The sequence below is a fragment of the Peromyscus maniculatus genome, chromosome 20 (assembly GCF_049852395.1).
Source record: "Peromyscus maniculatus bairdii isolate BWxNUB_F1_BW_parent chromosome 20, HU_Pman_BW_mat_3.1, whole genome shotgun sequence".
NCBI lineage: Eukaryota > Metazoa > Chordata > Mammalia > Rodentia > Cricetidae > Peromyscus > Peromyscus maniculatus.
The window spans coordinates 47,639,641-47,663,220 of NC_134871.1; the positions used below are offsets into that span (position 1 = coordinate 47,639,641).

Here is a 23,580-nt window from a genome sequence, read left to right on the forward strand (position 1 = left end):
GTAAACACACAGAGACTTGTATTGGTTACAAACTGTATGGTCAGGGCAGGCTTCTTTTCATCTAGTTCTTCTATCTTAAATTAACCCATTTCTATTCGTCTATCAGCTGCCACGTGGCTCGTGGCTTATGGGTACCTTACATCTCGTTTGTCATGGCGGCAGCCAGTAGTGTCTCTCTGACTCAGCCTTCTACTTCCCAGAATTCTCCTCTCTCCTTGTCCCACCTATATTTCCTGCCTGGGTACTGGCCAATCAGTGTTTTATTTATTAACCAATCAGAGAAACACATTTAACATACAGAACATCCCACAGCACATCCCAGCAGTGGTACCCATCCCAGCTGCAGGACTCATCCGAGCAGTGGTACCCATCCCAGCTGCAGGACTCATTCCAGCAGTGGTACCCATCCCAGCTGCAGGACTCATCCCAGCAGTGGTACCCATCCCAGCTGCAGGACTCATCCCAGCAGTGGTACCCATCCCAGCTGCAGGACTCATCCGAGCAGTGGTATGCTTCCCAGCTGCAGGACTCATCCGAGCAGTGGTACCCATCCCAGCTGCAGGACTCATCCCAGCAGTGGTACCCATCCCAGCTGCAGGACTCATTCCAGCAGTGGTACCCATCCCAGCTGCAGGACTCATCCCAGCAGTGGTACCCATCCCAGCTGCAGGACTCATCCCAGCAGTGGTACCCATCCCAGCTGCAGGACTCATCCCAGCAGTGGTATGCTTCCCAGCTGCAGGACTCATCCGAGCAGTGGTACCCATCCCAGCTGCAGGACTCATCCCAGCAGTGGTACCCATCCCAGCTGCAATGCTCATCTCATCTTACCTTCCCAACTATAGTGTCATGCCAACTACGGTACTATCTCATTGCTACTTCATAAGTAACTTTGCTACTGTTATGAATTTTAATATAAATATCCATATTTTCCATGGGATGCGGTACCCATTCTATCTGTGGTATCCTTTCCATCTGTGGTACGCTTCCCAATTGTGGTACCATCTCAGATGTGGTACTCATCAAGCTGTGGCAATCAACCCAGCAGCAGTACCCATCCCTACTGTGGTCCAGAACTGGGTGGCTTCTTCAAGGTCCAGGCAGACAGACTGTGCTGAGCTGCCCACAGTTCCTCTGGTTTTCAAATGTCTGCCAAGGGGGTTCTGCAATGGCTTCCTGACTCTTCATTCAGTATGTTGGGAATAGCAAATGCTCTGCTGCATGTCCAGCTCAGAAGGTGTTTACCAGGCAACATCTCACACCTGTACTTTGTCATCCATGTCACTGGCCCAAACTGAGCCACGTGCCCATGTCTGAACCAATCACCTTGTGCATATGGGAGAATCATAAGATCTACTCCTGGGTTAGTCAAGGTGGATGACATGGCCAATTCCTCTGAAGTCTGTGGGTTCACGTGAGAGGAATAGACATCTAGAAACAGGTGAAATCAGCTAGGGGCCACATGAAGGGTACGACCTGACAGTGTCCAGTAGAGGACCTGTGACCCAGGGCACACTGGCTCGACTCCCCCAAGTCTTCCTGAGGTCGTAGAGGAAGGCATGGAAAGGGGGTCCAGGAATCCTAGCCGCTCAGAGCATCTGTCTTCCCCAATTGTTCCTCCAGCCCCACACATGGGTTCCCATCCCGGCACATAGAGAAGCGGCACACCGGAGCGGGACTCGGACCCGGGCCTTTCTTTATTGACAGCACTCTCCTTGAGCTTCCTTCCAATGTCCTTCCAACTACTTGCTCCTGGATTTGCTCCTTTCCCCATATTTCTCTTCCAGCGCTTTCTGCAAGTTCATATTCATAGCATTTTTCCGGTGCCACCGTCCTGCAAGGAGCCGAGGAGAAATCATCGTTGGGGGCAGCAGCTTCTAGGAGGTCCAGTCCCCAGTGTCTGTGACCCATGCCTCTTCAAGTCCACCCCCAGGACCCCACCTCTTGCTCTGCACCTTGCAGCCATCTACCCTGCCCATGGAGGAGAGGGCCACCCCCTCAGCCCAGCTCCCACTTACCCAGCTCATCCGTCTTCCTGCCGTGCCAGTGTTCTACATCCCTCACTGATTTCTCAATCACCTCTGGCGTGTAGGAAGCCTTCATGAGGCTCTTTGTCTCCTGGGGTGGGCCTGTAGACACCATGGAGAAATCCCCAAGTCACTGAAGGTATGGCACTCTATGCTGTGTCTCATGCATGTCCAGCTCAGAAGGTGTTTACCAGGCAACATCTCACACCTGTACTCTGTCATCCATGTCACTGGCCCAAACTGAGCCACGTGCCCATGTCTGAACCAATCAGTTTCCTCTGTGGGTGGTAGGGATGGAAGAGACAGGGAGTGGGAGGGCCTAGCGTGGCTTGTGTTTAACCTCTCTGAGCTTCGGATTATTTACCTACATGAGGGGATAGGGTCTTCTTTCAACTTGGGGAAGATTAAGCCCATTTTAAAACTCAACTTCCCACAAGGTCTCAGGACATGGACAAAATGTGGACACGTTCTTTGTCAGACTAGCATGAACGGCCTTGAGCCCGGTTCCCAGAGAATCCTCGTTCCCACCTGAACACACCAGAACAGTCCACTGTTCACACCTTCATTGGTGGGGCTGGTCCCTCAGCTCCTCCGAGAATCACCCTTCAGTTGAGCTCGTAGCTCTCTGGGATGCCTCTAGTTCAAAACTCCAAACTTTTCCAAATTCCTCCCACAAACTAGTTTCAGAATCCCATGCTCAGGCCTAGTCACAGCAAGGAGCTCACATCTCTGGAACCAGTCACCGGGCCAACCAGTTTCTGTGTCACTGTGACAAAATGCCTGAGCCAAACAACTGAAGGGAGCAAAGAGGGGATTTTTAGGCCCATGGTTCCAGAGGTTTCAGTTCAACATGTCCAGAGGGTGTGGGAGGAGACAAGCTCACACCACGCTAGCCAGGAAACGTGGAAGGTACCACCCACATCCAGAGTAGACCTTCACCCCATCCCCACACACCCCTCCACCCTACCTCCACACTCCTCTACTCCTCCACCCCTCCCCCATATCCCTCCCCCCTCCCCCCACACCCCGACACACACTAAGTTGATAACTCTGGAAACTGCCTCCCAGACACACCCCAGAGGCCTGTTCACTAATCTTCTTGACCTCAGTCTAATCAATGTGACAGAAAAGAACAGCACCTTCCATACTAGGTCAGAGTCCTACCCCGAGCCACATCCCCACCTTGCTGTGTGTGTGTGAAGATTTCCCAGGAGCTAAGGATAGTTCTAGATGCTTCCCAGGAACTTGCTCATTGAATCAGCCCTGCTGGAGCACAGACTGAGGCAGTGTGCAAAACCCCACAGCTGCAGAATTAAAGGGCTCAGCCAGGGGAGTGCAACCTTTTGACTTTACATTGTCCTGAGACGGCTGAGGATGATACCTCACGCCTCCCCATGAGGACTTGTCTGTGATGCACCTGAAAATGTCAAAAATAACTAGAAAATGAAGAGGAACTGTGAAAAAAAGACACTCCCACCGGGAAAAAGAAGAAGGAGAAGGAGGAGAAGGAGAAAGCTCCTGGAAAAAAAAAATCTTAAGCTTAAGAAAAACACAAATCAAAAACACAACGCATAGATCAACCCAAATACACCAGCAACAGAAATAAAAACCGACTTCACTCACTGGTTACAGAGAACAGATTGTCAGAGTAAATAATTTCCAAACCTATGTTATTTAAAGCACACATTAAAAAAAAAAAAAAGACACCCCCCTCCCCCCAAGGAAAGGATAAATAGGAAAGGCTAGAAAAAGATCTATCAGACAAATGTCAGCTGAGCACACGCTGGCCCAGCTGCACTTATATCGGACAAAATCCCCTGTAAGTCAACAGCAGCAGGAAAAATAAAAATACTGGGGGCTGGTATGAAACAGTGAAGGACCTAGGAACCCAGGACCTTAGTGTTGGTGTAGGGGGTGAGCAGGTGTGTGTTCCCAGACACCTAGCAATATCTCAGTGACCATAGTGGAATGCCAGATGGATACAGAGGAGGACCAGAGTATTGTGGAATATTAGTTGAAGGTGTGTTGCATTTGTTTATGCTGAGGAATATTTGTTTAACGATGCAAAGATGTGTTGTGTTCTTTTATGTTGCATTTGTTTAACTCTGTGAAGCTGTGTTACTGTGCCTGTCTAAAACACCTGACCGGTCTAATAAAGAGCTGAACGGCCAATAGGGAGGCGGGAGAGAGAAATAGGCGGGGCTGGCAGGCAGGGAGAATAAATAAAAGAGAGGGGATGGAGAAAAGGAGGAGAGGAGGATGCGGGGGGGGGGGGGGGGCAGCCACACAGTCCATCACAGAGTAAGAAGGAAAGAAAGGTATGTGTAATAAAGAAAAGTAAAAGCCCAGAGGCAAAAGATAGATGGGAGAATTTAAGAAAAGTTGGCTAGAAACAAGCCAAGCTAAGGCCAGGCATTCATAAGTAAGAATAAGTCTCTGTGTAATTTATTTGGGAGCTGGTGACAGGTCCCCAAAGAGTAAAGAAAAGTCAACTACACCAGAGCCTCTTGCATGTGGGAACCTGAGGGCAGACACCTGCAGGTCCCTGGGGGAAGATGGAAACTCTTGGAGAGATAAATACTCCACGCAAAGGAATTAGAAAGGAATCCTTCTCACTGCCGACAGAAGTGGACTTGAAGTGGATTAAGGGCTTAAAGCAAGCCTGGGAAAGCAGAGAGGATTATGTCCATGACTCAGCACAGCCTGAGCTCTGCTTCGCTCCTCCCGGAAGGCTCCAGCTCCACAGCCAGGCAGCTATTCCTCAGGCTGCTCCGCAGAGTCAACTGCTTTGAAATAAACCTTAATCCTATTCTCACACCCAAGTCCATTCCTTAGCGCGCTCTGTCTGATCCACTGCTCCTCCACCTTTACACAAATGCCCAGACTCCTGTACCTGGGGCTGTGTGACCTGAGTCCTCCTGAGCGGCTACCACATGGCACACAGTGCCATCCAGATGTGCGGTGTACCAGTCCAACAACTGGACCTGAAATGTCTTCCAAAGGCCAATGTCCAATGCTTAATGCCCAGTTTGCACTATAGGGAAGTGGCAGGAACCAAGGTAGGGTCACTGGGGGACTTCAGGCACTGGGTGGTGAGGGGGAACCTCGATGGGATAACAGGACCTGCCTTCTTTATCTTTCTTTTCACTGCTCAGTCATGAGGTGAAGAGCTTTGATCCATCACACACTCCCTGCCATGATGTTGTGCCTCGCCACACCCCAAAAGGACAAGAAGCCACTGATCATAGCCTAGGTGACCTCCAAATGCACGGGCCACAAAAAAAAGTTTCCTCTGTTTTTGGTTTTGATTTGTTTTTCCTTGTTTGAAAAAAAGTGTTTTATTCTTGTCACCAAGACTAACCTAGAACTCACCAGGTAGTCTAGGCTGTCCTCAAACTCACAGTAATCCCCCTGCCTCTGCCTACTGAGTGCTGGGATTATGGGCATGTACCACACCTAGTTAACTTTTTAACAAGTTGATTATCTTGGGCATTCCTGTTACAATAACAGAAGGCTAATAAACATACCAGGCCACCATCATGGGTCCCCCTCCCGGACGTTTACAGTCCTTCCTCACTGCTGTCCCTGTGTGTGCCCTATCCAGTCCCACAGCTCCTTCTCCACACGGCACTGGAGCAATCCTTCCTCCAAGTTGAGCAAGCCCGTTCCTCTGTCTCCCATGCCCGCTTAGTCTCTTACACCACCTTGAAAAAGACTTTCTAAGGTAGGTCCATGACTCGGACTGCTTCCTGTCTGGCTTCTCTCCCCTGCCCTGACGCAGCTCTACATCACCACTCCTGACCACCGATGGTCACATGCTTAGAGTACTGCAGGTCAAGGCCCTCATTCTGGTGCCGATCTCCCCGTACAGACGACTGCCACCTAGTTTGAAGATACCATTTATATGCCAGTCACTTCAGGAAAATCCAACAATGGCCCCTTGTGAGCCTAGCTCCGCGAGCTGGCAGAAGCCGGTTCCTGCTCACCCTTGGCACACTTCCTCTGCCTAGGCTGGGTGAGGGGGACGTGGATTCTTAAGCACAGTATTCGTGTATACTCGTGTACACATTTTATAACGTTGTAGGTAAGAAGGCTATGGTGACCAACGTCAAAGAGAAGACGCAGGATCCCAGGCTCCGAAAGAGAGGGCAATTTGATCTGATCTAGCCTCTCTCCTCCAGCACCACCTCTTCCTCAAGCTCAAAGAAAAACCCAGAGAGGCTTCCAAAGTGTGTCTGGTTCCTTCGGTGACAGGGACCCATGCCAGGAAAAAAGAGGCCTGCCAGACCCTGGGAGCATTGGAGACAGCTGGAAGGAAGAGGACCCACTAAAGTGAGCCCAGCTGAAAGGGTGTAGAGAGGAGCCCCTGCCTGCTCACTGTACCCCGTCTCAGCAATCGAGAAAAGCCCCGGGGATCCTGTTACCCCTAGGGACCGTCACTGTGAGCCCCATTTCTCTCCACATAACAGGTCTTCAGCACTTGGCTGCAAACCCAACTGTGACGTGAAGCTCATGGCACCCCAGAGCAAAACAGGATCGGCCAGGCCAAATTATCCTTCTAGAAATGGCACCCCTCCAACGCACCTGTCCTTTTGTCTAGGTGATGCCACCACCAGGTTCCAGAAAAAAATAAATGAATGGCCTGTCACCCTGACTCCCATCCTGGAATCCTGTCCAAGGCAATAAGGGCCACATACTGTCTTTATCAACCTGGTTGCACAAGGAGGAACCTGTGACTCAGGGAGGTGAGGACTCCTTGTTCGTAGTCAGCCCTAGCTGGGGAGTGGCCAAGCTGACCTTTGAACCCAAGAAAGCTGATACTGTCGCTATCACCAAAGGTGTCAGGTCAGGGGTACCCAGGTCTCCCCCTGGTAGGCTAGGGAAGCAGAGGTGTCCAGTGTGGGGGCCTGACTGCCAAGAGGGGCTGCATCGCCTGCACAGTGAGGACACACCTGCCAGGAACTAGCTGGTCCTGGCATTCTCCTAGGACATGACAGCGTAAAGGATGCCTTGGGTGTGCTTGTGAAGTGAGTGTCTGTGGGGTTATGCATTTGGGCCGTAAGGTCCAGGTAGGATGGACACCCCAAAGGCCTTCTGTCTCCAGTGTTCTCTGGACCACACATGCTCACAGCCCCCCCCCCCCCGCCCCTTGCCTTTTAATCTGACCTTGAAACAAATTGGACCGCATGTGGTAGCCCAGGTCATAGTAGTCTGCGAAGATGGAGGAGACCTGTACAGGGCTCTGGGTCCTGCTGGGCCATGAGCTTGACCTCTTCTGGCCCTCGAAGATTTCACCAATGGCCCTTCGAGCCTGACAGAGGAGGCAAGTGCAAGAGACAAGTGATGGGCAGGTAAGGGTATGTCCTCTCCCTCCTGGCCCGCCTCCTTCCCCACTGCAGACTGAATCCCCAGGGCAAGCTGTGCACCTCCCCGTTCATCTCCTCCTCCCAGCAAGCTAAGCCTTAAGTGATAGCAATGATTCTGCACAGATTGAGCTCTTACTGTATACACCATCAGGAAGAGGGTCTTCATAGGGTGAGCCTGTATCCACCATTTTAGAAAAGAGGAAACAGGACTTTGAGAAGTCAGAATCCCCCAGTTCACACAGCTGGGGAACCCCAGGTCCCCAACTTGCGGCTTACTACCAAGGCATCCCACAAGCCAAACTTCCCACTTTACACTGCGGCCAACTTCTTCCTCACACCAGAGGGACAAGTCTGGGCCTGTGAGTCAGGAAACCCGAATATGAGCCCCAATTCTGACAAAGGAGCTGGTGACTTTGGCAGGTCTTGGAGCCTCAGTTTCTCTGCTTGTAAAACAGCAGGGAAAGGCAAACCAGAGAGCCTGAAAGTAACTTTCGGCTCAGACACATGTTGGTGGCACCAGGGACCCGTGCTGGAAACTGCGATGCAGAGGCCAATGGTAGCCAAACAGAGGTGATGTCTTCCCACAGCCAAGAGCTGCATGAGTGACCACACCCATCTCCAATGGAACAAGTCCCTCCAAGTAGGGAGGGACACTTGAGACTGTGACCCACCCCTGAGAGTGTCTAGTGGGTGGGGTTGTTGTACCTTGAATGTGAAGGCAAGCCCGGAAGGCCCTGACCCTCATTCATTTTTTTGTGTTGATCTACGGGCCTTGTAGAGGCCACACAACACTTCTCCTGGTCCCAGTTACCCTCTGTTTAAAAGGAAGCAATAACCACTGCCCTCCTGACCACAGACTGCAGTTGCTACAAGGATTGAAACGGTGGCCTTAACATATGTCTCAGAATGCCAGAGTAGGAAGGGAGCTTATCCTTTGACTAAAAATGGCAGGTGAATCTAGTCTCAATTGTCAGTTGATAGGTAATGGCTGTCTAAAGTAATATAGCAGGTAGGAAAGAGTGCCAGGATTGATTTATCATGTCTGCCATGAATAGGGCTAGACTTGTAGTATGCATGTCATGGATTTATCAGCCTGAACGATTTGGGTGCTTCATTTTGCAGATCTAGAGACCGAAGGACAGAAACAGAAAGCAATTTAACAAGAATCACCTGGCCTTTGGAAATAGAGCCACCTGTGGTAGTAGATCCAAGTCCGGGTCTCTGATACCCAGTAAGTGCAATCTATCCACAGATGCTGGCCTCCTTTGGAGATGTGTCCAGATCAAAAAATGTCTAATGCAAGCAACAGACTTGTAGTTGAAAAGTCAGTAGCAGCCAGGGCCCTAGAACCCGCTCTAGGTCCTCATCCCACACGGCTGGGTGGATGTGGCTGACTTGCTTAGCCCCTCTTGCCTGGGACTTCATGTGAAACGGTGGTAATGCCTCTTTCCTCATAGTCATCGCATCGCACACAAAGGGTTGAGAGAGCACCCGGAGCCTAACGCGCAGCAGGTCTCAGTAATCGCTGCAGTCTAACAGTATGGGGACCATTTCCAGGAGTGGGTGTTGAACCCCCATTAGGTCTCCCAGACAACCCTCTCCCACCCTTAGTCTCCCACATCTCTGCTTTGTCACCTGTTCCTCGGAGATCAGGCGGTCCACCACCGTGCTCCCAAACTTGTGGCGGATGTTTTCAGGGATGACACTGTCCTTCTGGCTCAGAGGCACTGTCCTCTGCTCGGAGCTCTCCCTGGCTTCTCTCAAGCTGGATCTAGATGCCCCCTTCTTCAGGTCCTCAGGCTGTGAGCCCACAGCCAGAGAGGTTCTGCTGGCAGGAGTCGGGGGCGGAGGTGGCATCTCCAAGTGGCCCTGGCTCAGGGGGCTGCCTCGAGGGCTCTGAGGGAGCCCAGGACGGTGCTTAAGTTTGGAGCTGTCCAAGTTGCCATGGGCCGCTCTTGAGGAGTCCATGTCCTGCGGGCCCTCCTTGTTGTTTGGGTGGGTCCTTGTCAAAGTGGTCGTACCTGAGCAGGGGGAAAGAGGGGCGGAGAGAGACAGGAAGGCACAAGACGGGTGTGAGAAGCAGAAGCAGGAAAGGGGGACCAGTGGGAAGGTAGGTAGATAAAAGCCAGAGAGCCAGAGACAGACAGACAAGGGCATGGAGCGAAGAAATCACAGGATGCCAAGGCAAGGTGAGAAGAGAGAAAAGGGAGGCAGAGGGAAGTCAGTGAGATGACCTCCACAGAGCAGGGTTGTCTCCATAAGGCTATGACCACAGGGGGCTGTGACTTAGGCTTGTCCAGCCTTGATTAGACCTAACAGCATGGCCTTAAGCGTGAGATCTGGCCTTGGTGTCTCCTGGCTCGCTTTGGTAAGTTCCCTTCTTCACTTTGAACCCCAACAAACCCTTGGGACTCCAATAGGCAAGGGGGTGGCAGAGGTGACTCTTGGCCAGATTTCAGGTCTGCAAAGTGCCAGAATGGCCTCGGAGCCTTGGTCCTTGCTCCCCATCCCCCACCTCTTCTGCCGTCCATCCCAGCCGCCTCCAGGATCTCCGGGACACGAATGGCTCCCTCTCTCTCGTTCCCACTTGGGTTACTCCCAAACTCTTTCTATCAGCAGGATTGCTAACCTCATCCTGTGCCCCCCTCTCTTCTTCTCCCTGGCTCAGAAAAAGGCCTCCCTCCCTGCACACCCTGAGACACTCCATCTCTCAGCCTCAGCCAGGCTACGTGTTGGGGCAGTCCTTTTTTTTTTTTTTTTTATTTTAACCTTTATTTTTATTTTTATGCATATGGGTGTTCTGCCTGCATGTACATGTATGTTTATGCACCACATGCATACAGTGCCCACAGAGGCCAGAAGAGTGTGTTGGATTCCCAAGTACTGGAGTCAGACAGTTGTGAGCTGCCGTGTGGGTACGGGGAATAGAACCTGGGTCTTCTGGATGAGCAGCTATGGCTCTATGGCTCTTAACTGTTGAGTCATCTGTCCACCACCCACCAGCCTTTCTTCAAAGTCAAATCAGACCCTTCCTTCAAGTACACACACACACACACACACACACACACACACACACACACACACCTCCAGTCACTGGCCCCATGCTGGTTGGGCCAGTTCTCTGCTCAACACCTGACAATGCCCACAGTCCATCCTCACAGTCCTGGGTGTTGCCTTTCTACCTCACTATGAGTTCCACGACACCGCCTCTCTCCTCCTAGATAAGGGGAGAGGGTCTCGCAGGTGAAGTCCATGTACGGAGCCAGGCTCAGGCCTTCTATAATAACCCAAGGTGCCCAGAACATTTGAGTCCTTTAGTAAGGGAGAAGACAAGTGGCTGGCTGTAGTGTCTGACCACGAGAAACACCAACTCCTCATCCAAGCAAAGACACCTTTCTCCTCTCGTCCTGACTACAGGCTGTGTGACAGTTGATGGCCCTGAAGGGGCCTAAGTGACGTAGTGGAGTGTCTTTCGTACACCCACTGTGCAGGAGGAGTCCTCATGCCCATCACAGCCTGCCCGATCCTCAGCCCCAGGAGCCAGCTGGAAATGTTTTGTTAGCTTCCCCCTAAGTATTCCAGAAGAGTCTTCCAGCCTACAACAGACAGTTTGTTTTGCTTTTGTGTAGAAATGAAATCCCACTTCATGCTGCATTCAAACTTGCTGTTTAAAAAACATCCCTGCCCCTCAGAGACCCAGTCCACATGGTAGAGAGGGAGGGAACGGTCCTCTCTACTTCACAGACCCTGGCTGCTACCCTGCTGTTCTGCGGTCACCAGTCAGGTTTTTAGGACAGGCTGGTACAAACGTCAGGCTTCGCTGTTGTGAATTTCTTGCCCCTTTGAGAGCCCCCCCACCCACCCAGGGAGAAGGCACAGAGAAAACTAGGCTCTCTCCCCATTTCTCCCCACTTCCTCCTGCCTATCTGACTCCACTCTTTGTCCCCACCCCTTTATCACCCACAAAAGGCAAAGGGAGAAACTGTCTCCTGGAGCCAAATGGCCTCCCCTCCCCGCTTCTGGGTTCTGCCCAAAGCAGCCGGCAGCCAGGCAGTGGGGCCTTCCGGGACAACTCAGGCTGCAAGAGCAGGAGTCCGAGGTGGAATCCACAGCACCTGCCTGGTCAGCTGAAACTTCGCCTGCCCCCAGGAAGACAAAGCCAGTGCAGGGCTGAACTCCACCCACACCCCTTTCCGATCCAAGGTTCAGGGATCCGAGTCCCCAGCCTGCCCTCCTGGTTGCCTCCTCTGCTGAGCCATTATGAAGTAACAATAACAGCCTAGTCTTCTGCCTCCCTTCAGGGTTAGTAGCACTTCAGGCCTGGGTGTGTCCTGTGTTCTTGGACTTAGCAGAGGTCCATTTGTCCACGGTGTGCTTTCCTACTCTGTGTCTGGCAGTGGACCAGGCTCTAGGGTGGTGACAAGAGGGAAAAGAGCCAGCCAGTTCCTGAGCTCCAAGAGCAGAGTTCTTGGATGGATGGATGGATGGATGGATGGATGGATGGATGGATGGATGGATGGGGTGGATGGGTGGATGGGTGGATGGGTGGATGGATGGATGGGTAGATAGAGGGATGGATGGATGGATGATAGATGGGTGGGTGGGTGAATGGAGGGATGGAGGGATGGATGGATGGATGGATGGATGGGATGGATGGATGGGTGGATGGGATGAGATGGATGGGATAGATGGATGAATGAACAGGATGGTTAGATGAATGGGATAGTGTGGTAGTTTGAATGTAATTGACCCCATAAACTCACAGGGAGTGGCATCGTTAGGAGTAGCAGTTTTGTTGGAGTAGGTGTGGCCTTGTTGGAGGAAGTGTGTCACTGTGGGGATGGGCTTTGAGTTCTCCTATGCTCAAGCTATGCCCAGTGTCATAGTTCACTTCCTGTTGCCTAAGGATCAAGATGTAGAACTCTCAGCTCCTTCTCCAGCACCATGTCTGCCTGCATACTGCCATGTCCCACCATGATGATAATTGTCTGAACCTTTGAAACTATAAGCAGGCCACCCCAATTAAATGTTTTTCTTTATTAGAGTTGTCGTGGGGCTGGAGAGATGGCTCAGTGGTTAAGAGCACTGGCTGCTCTTCCAGAGGTCTTGAGTTCAATTCCCAGCAATCACATGGTGCCTCACAACCATCTATAGAGGGATCTGATGCCATCTTCTGGCATAAAGGTGTACAAGCAGATATAGCACTCATAATCATAAAAAAAAAAAATCTTTAGGGATTGGAGAGACAGCACAGTGGTTAAGAGCACTGGCTGTTCTTCCAGAGGACCTAGGTTCAATTCCCAGCACCCACATGCAGCTCACAACTGTCTGTAACTCCAGTTCCGGGGGATCTGACATTCTCACACCAATGCACATAAAATTTTTTTTAAAATTGCCACGATCGGCCGGGCGGTGGTGGCACATGCCTTTAATCCCAGCACTTGGGAGGCAGAGGCAGGCGGATCTCTGTGAGTTCGAGACCAGCCTGGGCTACTGAGTGAGTTCCAGGAAAGGCACAAAGCTACATAGAGAAACCCTGTCTCGAAAAACCAAAAAAAAAAAAAAAAAGCCGTGATCATGGTATATCTTTTTTTTTTTTTTTTTTTTTTTTTGGTTTTTTGAGACAGGGTTTCTCTGCGTAGCTTTGTGCCTTTCCTGGAGCTCACTTGGTAGCCCAGGCTGGCCTCGAACTCACAGAGATCCACCTGGCTCTGCCTCCCGAGTGCTGGGATTAAAGGCGTGCGCCACCACCGCCCGGCTGATCATGGTATATCTTTATAGCAATAAGAAACCCTAAGACAGATGGGTAGATGGATGGATGGATGGATGGATGGATGGATGGATGGATGGATGGATGGACAGATGGATTAATGGATGTCTGCATCTGGCCTTCCTAAAATCTCATTGCACCTCTGATCATTCATCAGTCAGATGGACAGAATAAGTAAGTAAGCCCTGCTTTGTTTACTACCATGAGCACAGAAGGACTGTGAACAGAATTTTCTAACTCTGGCCTTTTTATCAAAATGCCCCTCACACTCACTAAGAATACAGATTCCTGAGTCAGAATGCCCCAGGAAAGGCCCAAAACCCAAGGATTTAAAATAGCTACTGGAGTGACTGGGTGACTGCGAAGCTGGAGGCAGATGATGCTCCCGATGTACTTTCTCCCACGTACTTGCTATCCCTGGCTGGAGCCCAGCTAGGTTTCCTGGTGGCTTTACTCAGCAGGTCTGCATAAAGAGGATGATTGGACCACGGGCCTGAGTATCAGGTGTTTGGAAGGGTCTGCACTTGGCTGTATTGAGCAAGGTGGAGGTCTTTGTTCCTCCCCTTGGCATTGTTATAAAAAGCCCTTTGGAATAAAGTTCAGGGCTGGTGGGTTCTGACGCAGGCCCTCCCGAGGCTGTCCTATATTTTCTGTCTTTCCTGTCGTCATCTAGGTATCTCTCTCTAGCTAATATTTCTCACTTCTCCTTACTCAAGAATACCCTGGGTCATAAAAGTGGCGGCTGGTCCGCCACACTTGGGGGAGCCTTCCCAGAGCTGATCTGGCTCTGTAACACCTGCCTAAGACTCCTGTCCCCTTCGAAGCGGGCATCTTTGTCCCCAGTACCCAGAGCATAGATGCACACCCTCTCTGCCACCAACCCCAGCCCATACATCATCCCTGCCCATATTCTCACAGCTCTGCACTTTGGGTGCCTAGAAGTGACTGCCAAGCTCTCCAACAACCCCATCTTAACCCAGAGAAGCTGGAGACCTGGACCACACGCCGTCAGGCTTCCAGGCCTGGCAGCTGGAGGCTCGGAAGCTCTTCCAGTTTCTTCTGTGCTTAGAGTATCCCGGGTCAGTTAGGCCATTCCATCTGGAGGCGTCAGCAAGACCAAGGGAGATGAGGGAGTCCCTCACCTCCACCCACCCCCCAAAGCCTGGCTCTGCAGGTAGTATTTCTATCTTACCTGGTCGGTGGCCCAGCTCCATGGATTCTGGCTCTGAGACCCGCAGTTTCTGAGCTTGGCCCTGTAGACAAAGCAACACACACTGAGTGGTTTCAGGTGACAGTTTCCATAAAGGATAACAGCTGAGAACAGACCGGGGAGACCCCAGAGATCCAGCTATACGGCAGCCTGCCACTGCTGTTTCAGCATCCAGCACACCCCAGGTCCCTTAACCTCCTGCCAATCACCAATGCATCTGGTTAGCCAGGGCCACCACCTGGCCTTCCGTGGCCCTTCTCGCAGAGCCACGTAACTGGGATTCTCTTACTCTTTCCTAATCTCCCATCTCTTCCTCCTCTCTTCCACCAGCTCCAGGAGGCCCTGGCTGTGGGACCACTGCCTCAACTCCCATTGTCATCTGTCATCACAAGAGGCACCTGCTTCTACATAAGCACTGCCATACAGTCCTTCACAGATGCGTGGATGAAGGGTCTGGGCTCCGGAGCTGCCTCTGTTTCTGCCACATGGCCTCTGCATCAGACAGCTTAAAACACGGCATCTTGAGGTGAGGGGAGCAGAAACCCAGGGGACCCATGAGTGTCTGGTAGAGCCTCACCCCAAGCCCATTTTACCCACGGGTTGTTCACCGAAGGGGAGGGACGTTCACTAGGAGATCCTGGAAAGGGACTCAGGACCCAAGAGTATCAGCTCTGCGTCTTTTGCACTTCTGTCCTTTTCTCCTAAGGGATCGTTTCCTTATTTCTATTCCCTTCCTTTGAGCACCTAGGGAGCTTTCCCCAAGTTTCTACGAAGGGAGTAATGTCGGGACAGAGACGTCTGGCCTGGTGGCATCTTCCAGGCAAGGGAGGAGCAGAACAGAAGCAGCAAGGGAGAGCCGGAGTGGCCTAATTTAATTTCTGTTGCTGTGACGAAACACCCTGACAAAGGCAATTAGGGGAAGAACGTTTCTTTGAGCCCACAAGTCCATGCTACAGTCCATCCTTGCAGGAAAGAATCACGGCGGCAGGGGCTGAAAACAGCCACTCACATCCCGCCCACGGTCCAGAGCAGAGAGAGGTGGATGCCCGTGTGCTTACTGCTCGGCTGGCTCACTTTCTCCACTGTTATGTGGTCCGGAACCCAAGCCCAGGGAATGGTACCGCCCACAGTGGGCAGGGCCCTCCCACAGCAATGAACATAATCAAGACCATCTCCCACAGACATGCCCAAAGGCCAGCCTGAGCTAAACAGCCTCTCTGAGATTCTCTTCCCAGGTGATTCTAGATGTGTCAAGTTGACAAAACGAGACATCGAAGGGGTCTCTGAAGGCTAAGGCCGAGAGAGAGAGAGAGAGAGAGAGAGAGAGAGAGAGAGAGAGAGAGAGAGAGTCTGTCTCTGTCTGTCTGTGTTTGTGTGTGTGTGTAACTGGTCTAAAATCACCCAGCAAACTAATTGGCTGATAACCTCAAATCAGGCAGGAAACAGACCAATTTTATCCCCTTGCAAAGTTATTAGTCAAAACTCCTTACTAATTTTGACTAAATTACATGGGGTCAAGGCTCGGTTGGAGAACACTTGCCTAGAATGCATGAGGCCCGGGGTCAATCCTCAGCACCACAAAATAAAAATTATCATTTGTAATTGTGCATTTTCTGATATGATGAACCCTATCCCTAGGGCTCACAGGCCGGTCAGTGCTCGAGTATGGACTGGACCCAGCGACTTATTTCTTGATCAAAATGATGTGATGAAAGTGGAGTTTGTTTCTAATCCCGACACTTCCAGGGTTAGGTTCATGACAGTTGCCTTACTGGTACTCTCCCTGGCTCTCTCCAGCTGGCTTGCTCTGGCCTGCCATTGGTAAAGCCGACCTACGCGGAAGCCATGTGGTAGGACTGAGGCAGCCTCTGGCCAGCAGTTCCTGAGGACCACAGACCCCAGGTCCCAGTGTCCTCAAAGAACCAAGTGAGCCCTGTCCCTGAAAGAACTTGGACCCTCTTCCAGCTGACCCTGAAAATGCAGTCCACGTAACACTTTACATCCATAGGACTGACCCACTGTGCAGCAGGCTGTGGCCATCAGTGGCCCCATGCTGCCCACTCTGTGTCTTCTCCTCTCACTTTCCATGTCTATGCTCTGGCCAGAAAACTTGCTGACTGGAATACCCTGCCCTCAGACAAAAGATGTCATCGGTGAGGAACGTCCCCCTGCTTCTGGTGCATGGCTGAGGCTCCTAGGCAACGTGTTCTGAATGCAGACAGTAACTGGACCACATACCCACAACGTCCTCTTCCCTGAAGCCCTGGAAGATGCTTCTTAAGACATTTCATGTCTGGCTTCTTCCAGGTCACTCAATAAGCCCACATTCTTTCTCCTCAACACACCTCTTCGACACGAGTTTTCCTACATGAGACCTTCCTAATTGGAGTCTTCATAGCCATAGAAACTGTGGGACCATAACTTGGGACCTCTGAAAACACTTTGGGGAAAAAAAAAAAACCTGGGACTTTTGAAAAAATTGAAGCCACTGTGCTTTCTTGGTGTGTTGTACGGCAATCTCTCACCAACATGCATTTTGATTCTAAGATCCAGGTGTTGCCAGGACAAACAAATGAGAATATTATGGAGACGTTCTAGACCAAGCGGTGAGTACACCCAGGAGGAGGTTGGGCTGCGTGGTATTAAAATCCTCCATTGCCCCCAGGCAATGGTGGCACACGCCTTTAATCCCAGCACTTGGGAGGCAGAGCCAGACAGATCTCTGTGAATTCAAGGCCAGCCTGGGCTACAGAGTGAGTTCCAGGAAAGGCGCAAAGCTACACAGAGAAACCCTGTCTCGAAAAAAAAAAAAAAAATCATCCATTGCCTTAAGTCCCAGATGAGCAGGAACCAAGAAATGGATGCTGCTATCAAGGGCACACGGGGCAGGGAGGGACCATCAGGAGGATTTAGGGGAAGAGGTCCCTTGATAGACAGCGGCAGAAACTTGGTCACCGTTGCCTGCAGTGACATGGAGGAAGATGGTGAAGCCACAAGCCGAGGGGTGTGATAGACAAGCCAGCCATGCCTGGACTCGGTACAGCTTCATCCTTTCTGCCGCTTGTAGGGAAAGACCATGAAACACAAAGGAGCCAGGCTTTGACAATTCTCATACTTGGGCCAGCAAGATGGCTCAGCAGGTCAAGGAGCTTGCCAACAAACGTGATGAGCCGAGTTCAATCCCTGAACCCCACATGATGGAAGAAGTGAACGGATTCCCACAAGCTGTCCTCTGGCTTCCACATGTGCACCTTAGTGCACACATACATGATGTGTGTGTATGTGTATGTGTGTGTGTGCGTGTGCGCGCACGTACAATAAATAAAAGAAAATGATATTTCTTATAAAGAAAAATATACTTATTCTTTACACATGCCAAAAATGTTCAACTAAGAAACAGTTCTGGGGACTAGGGAGATGGTATAGTTGATAACATGCTTGCTATAAGCATGAGGGGCCTGAGTTCATACCCAGTGCTCATGTAAAATGCCAGGTGTGGTGGCACATGACTGTGATCCCAGAGTTGGGGAGGTGGAGATAGGGAGAGTCTTGGGGCTCCTGGGCCAGTTAGCCTAGTCTCCTTGGTGAGCTACCAGCCAGCAGGGGGGAAATGGGCGGCACCTGAGGTAAGGCTCCTGGAGGCTGACCTCTGGCTTCCACACATAGATGCATAGATACACACACACTCACACACACACACACACACACACACACACACACACACACACACACACAAGAAAAGGCTCAAAGAGCTTTCAGGAGAAGGCCAACAGTTGAATGTATAACCTGTTAACACTGTGGGAAGATAAGGAGATAAGAACATTTTTTAGCTGTACAAAGGACTCTTTAAGGCAGTGTTTCTCAACCTGTGGGTCATGACCCCCCTTAAGGGCCAGACCCTTTCACAAGGGTCGCCTAAGACTGTCCTGCATATCAGCTATTTACATTATGATTCATAACAGTAGCAAAATCACAGTCATGAAGTAGCAACAAAAATAATTTTATGTTTGAAGGTCACCATAGCATGGGGAACTGTATTAAAGGGTCACCGCATTAGGAAGGCTGAGAACCACTGGACGTGGGTGAAGGGCACACCTCACAGATGCTCTTCCCGTAGCTTCCTCGGATAAGCAAGAGAGAGCCTCTGTCCAGATTGACTCACGGGCTGCACGGTGTGTTACCAAACCGTCAGCAAAGCCCTGCCAGCCCGGAGCGGGAGGGATGCAGACTGTCTGGAATGAGCAGACATGACAGAGCAAAGGTTTGAGGTAGCACTTAGCCTAGAAGTGAGTTCACAGTGCAGGACTGTGAGCCGGGGAAGCCATTCCCTGCTTTGAAGCCAGTTCAAGGACCATCCGATGTTTGTCTATGGGACCCAGCATCACTGGGGACCCATGACATTGTGCGTCTCCTCTGTCCTTGTCATTTCTGAACAGGAGCACCTGCAGAATCCCTTGTGCCTGGTACTTCCTGGAAGCTGGTGACTTCTGGAAGATTACTGGTGGTGGACTCTGTGAAGAGCCGCACCGGAGCCCCACCCACACCTGGACCCGATTCGCCCCTTCTCCAGTTCTCTGTCATCACCCCTCATCAGGTGAGCTGACAGAGATCTCAAGGCGTGTGTGTGTGTGTGTGTGTGTGTGTGTGTGTGTGTGTGTGTGTGTGTGTGTGTGTGTGTGATCCATGTGGGAGGGACACGTGTTGCTGTGGACAGGCCCAAAGGCTCATCTCTGCTTCGAGGCATCGTTCACTCCCCTTGAAGCAGGCAGGACCTAGTGGTCTGTTCAAATCAGCAGACTGCGGTGGGAACTGAAGAATGTCACCTCCATGTTGTGAATGACAGGCTTCTGTCTTTGTTCACATGCTCTCTCAAGCTCTTCTTGCCTCCCTGGCTCTGATAGAGGCCAGTGACCACATAGAAAGGCATCGTGTAGAGAAGTTAACCTCTGCCCAACAGTTTATGAGGAGCTCATTCTTCTATGTAAGAGGCCTTGGGAAAGGATCTTTGAAACCAAAGTCTCAGTCCATAACTGCAGCCGGGGAGAGACACTGAGACAGGACCCACCACTATATTGTGCCTATATTCCCAACCCACTGTGAGACCAGAAACACCAGCATTCTAAGATGCTAAATTAAATGCTGGGGTGGTTTGTTACACCCCAGCAAGAGCTGACTGCTACAACCCATATTAGCGCTCTGTGGTGGTTTGAATAGGAATGGCCCCCGTAGATTCATATCTTTGAACGCTTCCCCATTAGGGACTGGCTCTGCTTGACAGGAATTAGGAGGTGTGGCCTTGTTGGAATAGGTACGGCCTTGCTGGAGGAAGTGTGTCACTGAGGTGGACTTTGGGGTTTTAGAAACCCAAGACAGACCTAATATCTCTCCCTCTCTCTTTCTGTCTGTCTCTCTCTGTCTGTCTCTCTCTGTCTGTCTCTCTCTCTCTCTGTCTGTCTCTCTCTCTGTGTCTCTCTCTGTCTCTGTCTCTGTCTCTGTCTCTCTCTCTGCCTGCTGCTCTCAGCTCCAGATGTAGGACTCTCAGCTCCTCTCCAGCACCATGTCTGCCTGCATGCTGCCATGCTCCCTGTCATGATGGCAATGGACTAAACCTCTAAACTGTAAGCCAGGCCCCAGTTAAATGTTCTCCGTTGTAAGAGTTGCCATGATCGTGGTGTCTCTTCATAGCAATAAAACACTAAGACAGAAGTTGGTACTAGGGACCAGGTAGTGCCATATCATACCTGACCTTGCTGCTTTGTTGACAGAATGTGGACTTTGGGACTTTGGATTAGAAAAGCAGTTGAATGCTTTAAGTAGGGCTTAATGAGCCATCCTAGGAGGGGCGTGGAAGACAGTGTCGCTGAGGAAGAACAATATAGATTATGACAGCTCAATAGGTTTCAGAGAAAAAGAATATTAGCGCACGGCCTAGAGATTGTTCTTGTGATATTTTGGCAAAGAATGTGGCTGCTTATTGCCCTTGTCTGAAAAGTCTGCCTGAGGCTAAATTGAAGAGTTTTGGATTATTGGTCTTGGCAGAGACTTCAAAACAGTCTAGTTTTGACTGTGTTTCATGGTTATTAGTGGCCAGTCTTAGGTAGAGCTACAATGAAAAGGAGCAGGCTGAGCAAGGGAAAATACAAAATGTACAGATTGAGGAAAAAAGGGGGCACCAGGAAGTGGAATGATGCTAAATCCTGTGCTCAAGGAGACAAACAGATTAAAGAAAAGCCTGATGCCAAATGGAATAAAGGGAGTGGGGACCTCTGGGCAAGACCCCATCCAGCTAAGCTTCCAGCTTGTGAAAATAAGTTTAGGAGTGGGCATGGCGGCACACACTTTTAATCCCAGCACTTGGGGAGCAGAAACAGGTGGATCTCTGAGTTTTGAGGCCAGCCTGGTCTACAGAGTGAGTTCCAGGCCAGCCAAGCCTAGACAAGTGAAGGAAATCATTGAAAACAGAAAGGGGACATGAATGTAATTAACGAGCAGGCCATGATCCAGTCCCAGCAAGCAGCAGAACTTGGCAGCTTTGGCCACGTGATTCTGGCTTTAGAGTCAAGGATAGAAGAAAGGGGTTATGGGATCTCCCTCCATGGCTGAGGAAAGTCACTGAAGCCAGATGTGTGTCAGGAGTGTCCCTGCATGGAGGTACAGAGAGGCCACTGCATGGAATGGGGAAGGTGGAGCCAGGAATGCCATGGAGACTCAAAGATGATGGAGATGCCAGAGTCATGGGATACCTGCCGAGGAGAGCTGCTAACAGGGAGTGGGACCAGCCCAGGAGAAAGAAGCGTGTTGCAGTCCACAAAGCTGAACAGAGTTGGAGATATGAACAATATTTTGACATCAGACATAGACATACAGAGTTTGGAGTTTGCCCCGCTGGTTTTTGTTCTTGCTTTGGTCCAGTATTTCCTCCCTATGCTTCCTTCCTTCCCTTCTGGAAGGACAATTTATATCCTGTGCCATTGTGTGTTCAAAGTATGTGATCTGTTGTTTTGTTTTTGATTTTTACAGGAGTTTCAGTTAAGAGATTGCCATGAGTCTCCAAAGAGACTTTGAACTTTGGACTTTTAAACTGTGTTGAGACTATGATAGACTATGGGGACTTTTGAAGTTGGACTGAATGCATTTTTTTTTTTTTTTTTTTTTTTTTTGCATTATGCTCTGGCTACAAGCCTTTGGGGGCCAGGGAGTGGAATGTGGTGGTGTGAATAGGAATGGCCCCCAAAGACTCGTGCATTTCAATGCTTGGTCATCAGGGAGTGGCACTTCTTGACAGGGCTTAGGAGGTGTGGCCTTGTTGGAGGAAGTGTGTCACTGGGGTGGGCTTTGGGATTTCAGAAGCCCAAGCCAGGCCCAATCTCTCTCTCTCTCTCTCTCTCTCTCTCTCTCTCTCTCTCTCTCTCTCTCTCTCTCTCCCTGCCTGTGGATCCGGATGTAGATCTCTCAGCTACTCTCCAGCACACGTCTGTCTGAATGCCACCATGCTTCCCATCATGATGACAACGGACTAAAGCCCACTGCTTTCCCTTACAAGAGTTACCACAGTCATGGTGTCTCTTCACAGCCACAGAACATTGCCATAGCCAGCATATTAGTGTGTCTTCAGAAGGACCCACAGAGTCTCTGTGAGCTTACCCTCTGTCATGAAGGAGAAGATGGGGGTCAGAGAGGAAGCAGGATGGAGGTGGGACTAAATAGGAAAGTGGGTGTCTAGCATGCGATAGGCCCTGTGATCCATCTTGAAGTCAACGAAGTTCAAGTCCGTGCTTTCAGATTAGCTTCCTGGTCATAGCTGGTCTCCCATCGCCATTCACAACCTGGCATGCCCCCATGGCTACCCCTTAGCCTAGAGGTACAGCCAGTCAGAGCACCCTTCGCTGGCTGATACAGAAGGTGGGTTCACTGACCTGGAGAGGAAGGTCCAAGGAGGCACTGGCTAAGGAGGCTGGGAAGATGCGTGCAGCTGCAGCCCGGGCACCTGGCACTCACGAGCAACTCTGCCTGGGGAAAAGGAAAATGAAAACTCCAGGAGGCGATGGAGGCCCCAACCACCTCACGGGTACCTCCGCCTCACCTCCCCAGGTGAACCACTCTGGAGGGTCAGATAGAGTAACACTGATACCCTAGAGGACCAGCAGGTTACTAAGGAGCAGACTTCCAAGCTGATCATTGGAGTTGCCATGGTGACACTGTACACTGGCCTTTGTTACCTCAGAGGCCGGTAGGTTCATCCTACCACGGTGAGGGATCAAGACTGAGAGGGCAGAAGAGGTTTCATGTGTTACTTCCCGACCCATCCTCTCAGAAATACCCATTGAGCAGCCACCAAGGCCAGGTTCACAGGGCTCAGACCAAGCACAGAGGATGCTCTCATAAGAGCAAGGGAATGGTAGATGATATGACCAAGTCTGTCTAGGGACACACACACACACACACACACAAACACACACACTCACATGCACGCATGCACGTACACACAAAGGGCCATTTGAGCTGGATCTTGAAGCATGCATAGGAGCTCACTGGTTTAGAAGAGAGAGGGCGTGAGAGGTACAAAGGTGTTGGAGAGAACAAATGTGTTTCAAAGTAAGGAACTCTTAGTACCCGAGCTGGATGTCGGGAATCAGGGAACAAAGTTAAAGCATGGGCGTGACCATGAGGGTCCTCTCTGCCTTGAACTACAGGGCTAGCTGCAGATGAGCTCAACAAAGTCGTGATTTCTACATAGTGATGAGGATGCAGAACCATGGGTGAGGACACTAGCTCTGCTTCCCAGCAGGCACAAGGTGGAGGTGGGCATATTCTGTCATCTCCCCAGGAGACAGAGACACGTAGCTGGATCTGGGATCCTAGGGGCCTACTACTTATTAGGTGATTTTTTTTTTTTGTTCCCGTTATGAGGCCCAGGCTGACCTCAGATTCATCACAGTCTTGCCCTCAGCCCCCACCGAGGTAACGGGTGTATGCCACCTCGGGTGGGCAGCTTGCCCCACCCTCTTCAGGGATCCTACTGTGGGACGGAGCTGGCCCACCCACAAGCCTCTCAGTTTATTATGCATTTGCTAGCCCACAGTTACAGGAGTAGGGCTCTGAGAATGGCCACCCGGCATCTCAGAGGGGTACAGGGGAGGGGGGAGGACCAGGGCCAGTGGGGCTCATCCTGAGACTCCCTTGGGGACAGATATGCAGGCACACATG

At 50.9% G+C, this 23,580-nt stretch overlaps 1 protein-coding gene and 1 long non-coding RNA gene across 6 annotated transcripts; both read right to left on the reverse strand.

The window, feature by feature from the left end:
* Nucleotides 1-1,679: 1,679 nt before the first annotated feature.
* Nucleotides 1,680-22,524, reverse strand: Cimip4 (ciliary microtubule inner protein 4). 5 transcript variants are annotated; one of them, XM_006979100.4, is made up of 7 exons: nucleotides 22,457-22,524; nucleotides 22,290-22,383; nucleotides 14,356-14,416; nucleotides 9,029-9,414; nucleotides 7,194-7,338; nucleotides 2,019-2,129; nucleotides 1,680-1,834 (listed from the first exon to the last, which is right to left on the reverse strand). In XM_006979100.4, the coding sequence occupies exons 3-7, from the start codon at nucleotides 14,375-14,377 to the stop codon at nucleotides 1,743-1,745; spliced, it is 756 nt and encodes a 251-aa protein (XP_006979162.1). In that variant the 5' UTR covers nucleotides 14,378-14,416; nucleotides 22,290-22,383; nucleotides 22,457-22,524; the 3' UTR covers nucleotides 1,680-1,742. The 5 variants fall into 5 exon arrangements, with proteins under 5 accessions (XP_006979162.1, XP_042121439.1, XP_076412359.1 ...); XM_042265505.2 differs by having other exon boundaries at nucleotides 22,290-22,379; nucleotides 22,457-22,507; XM_076556244.1 differs by lacking the exon at nucleotides 22,457-22,524 and having other exon boundaries at nucleotides 22,290-22,442.
* LOC143269777 (uncharacterized) lies at nucleotides 10,138-12,035 on the reverse strand. The gene is made up of 2 exons (XR_013046485.1): nucleotides 11,509-12,035; nucleotides 10,138-10,989 (listed from the first exon to the last, which is right to left on the reverse strand). It is a non-coding gene; the product is annotated as an uncharacterized LOC143269777 (long non-coding RNA).
* Nucleotides 22,525-23,580: the final 1,056 nt, after the last annotated feature.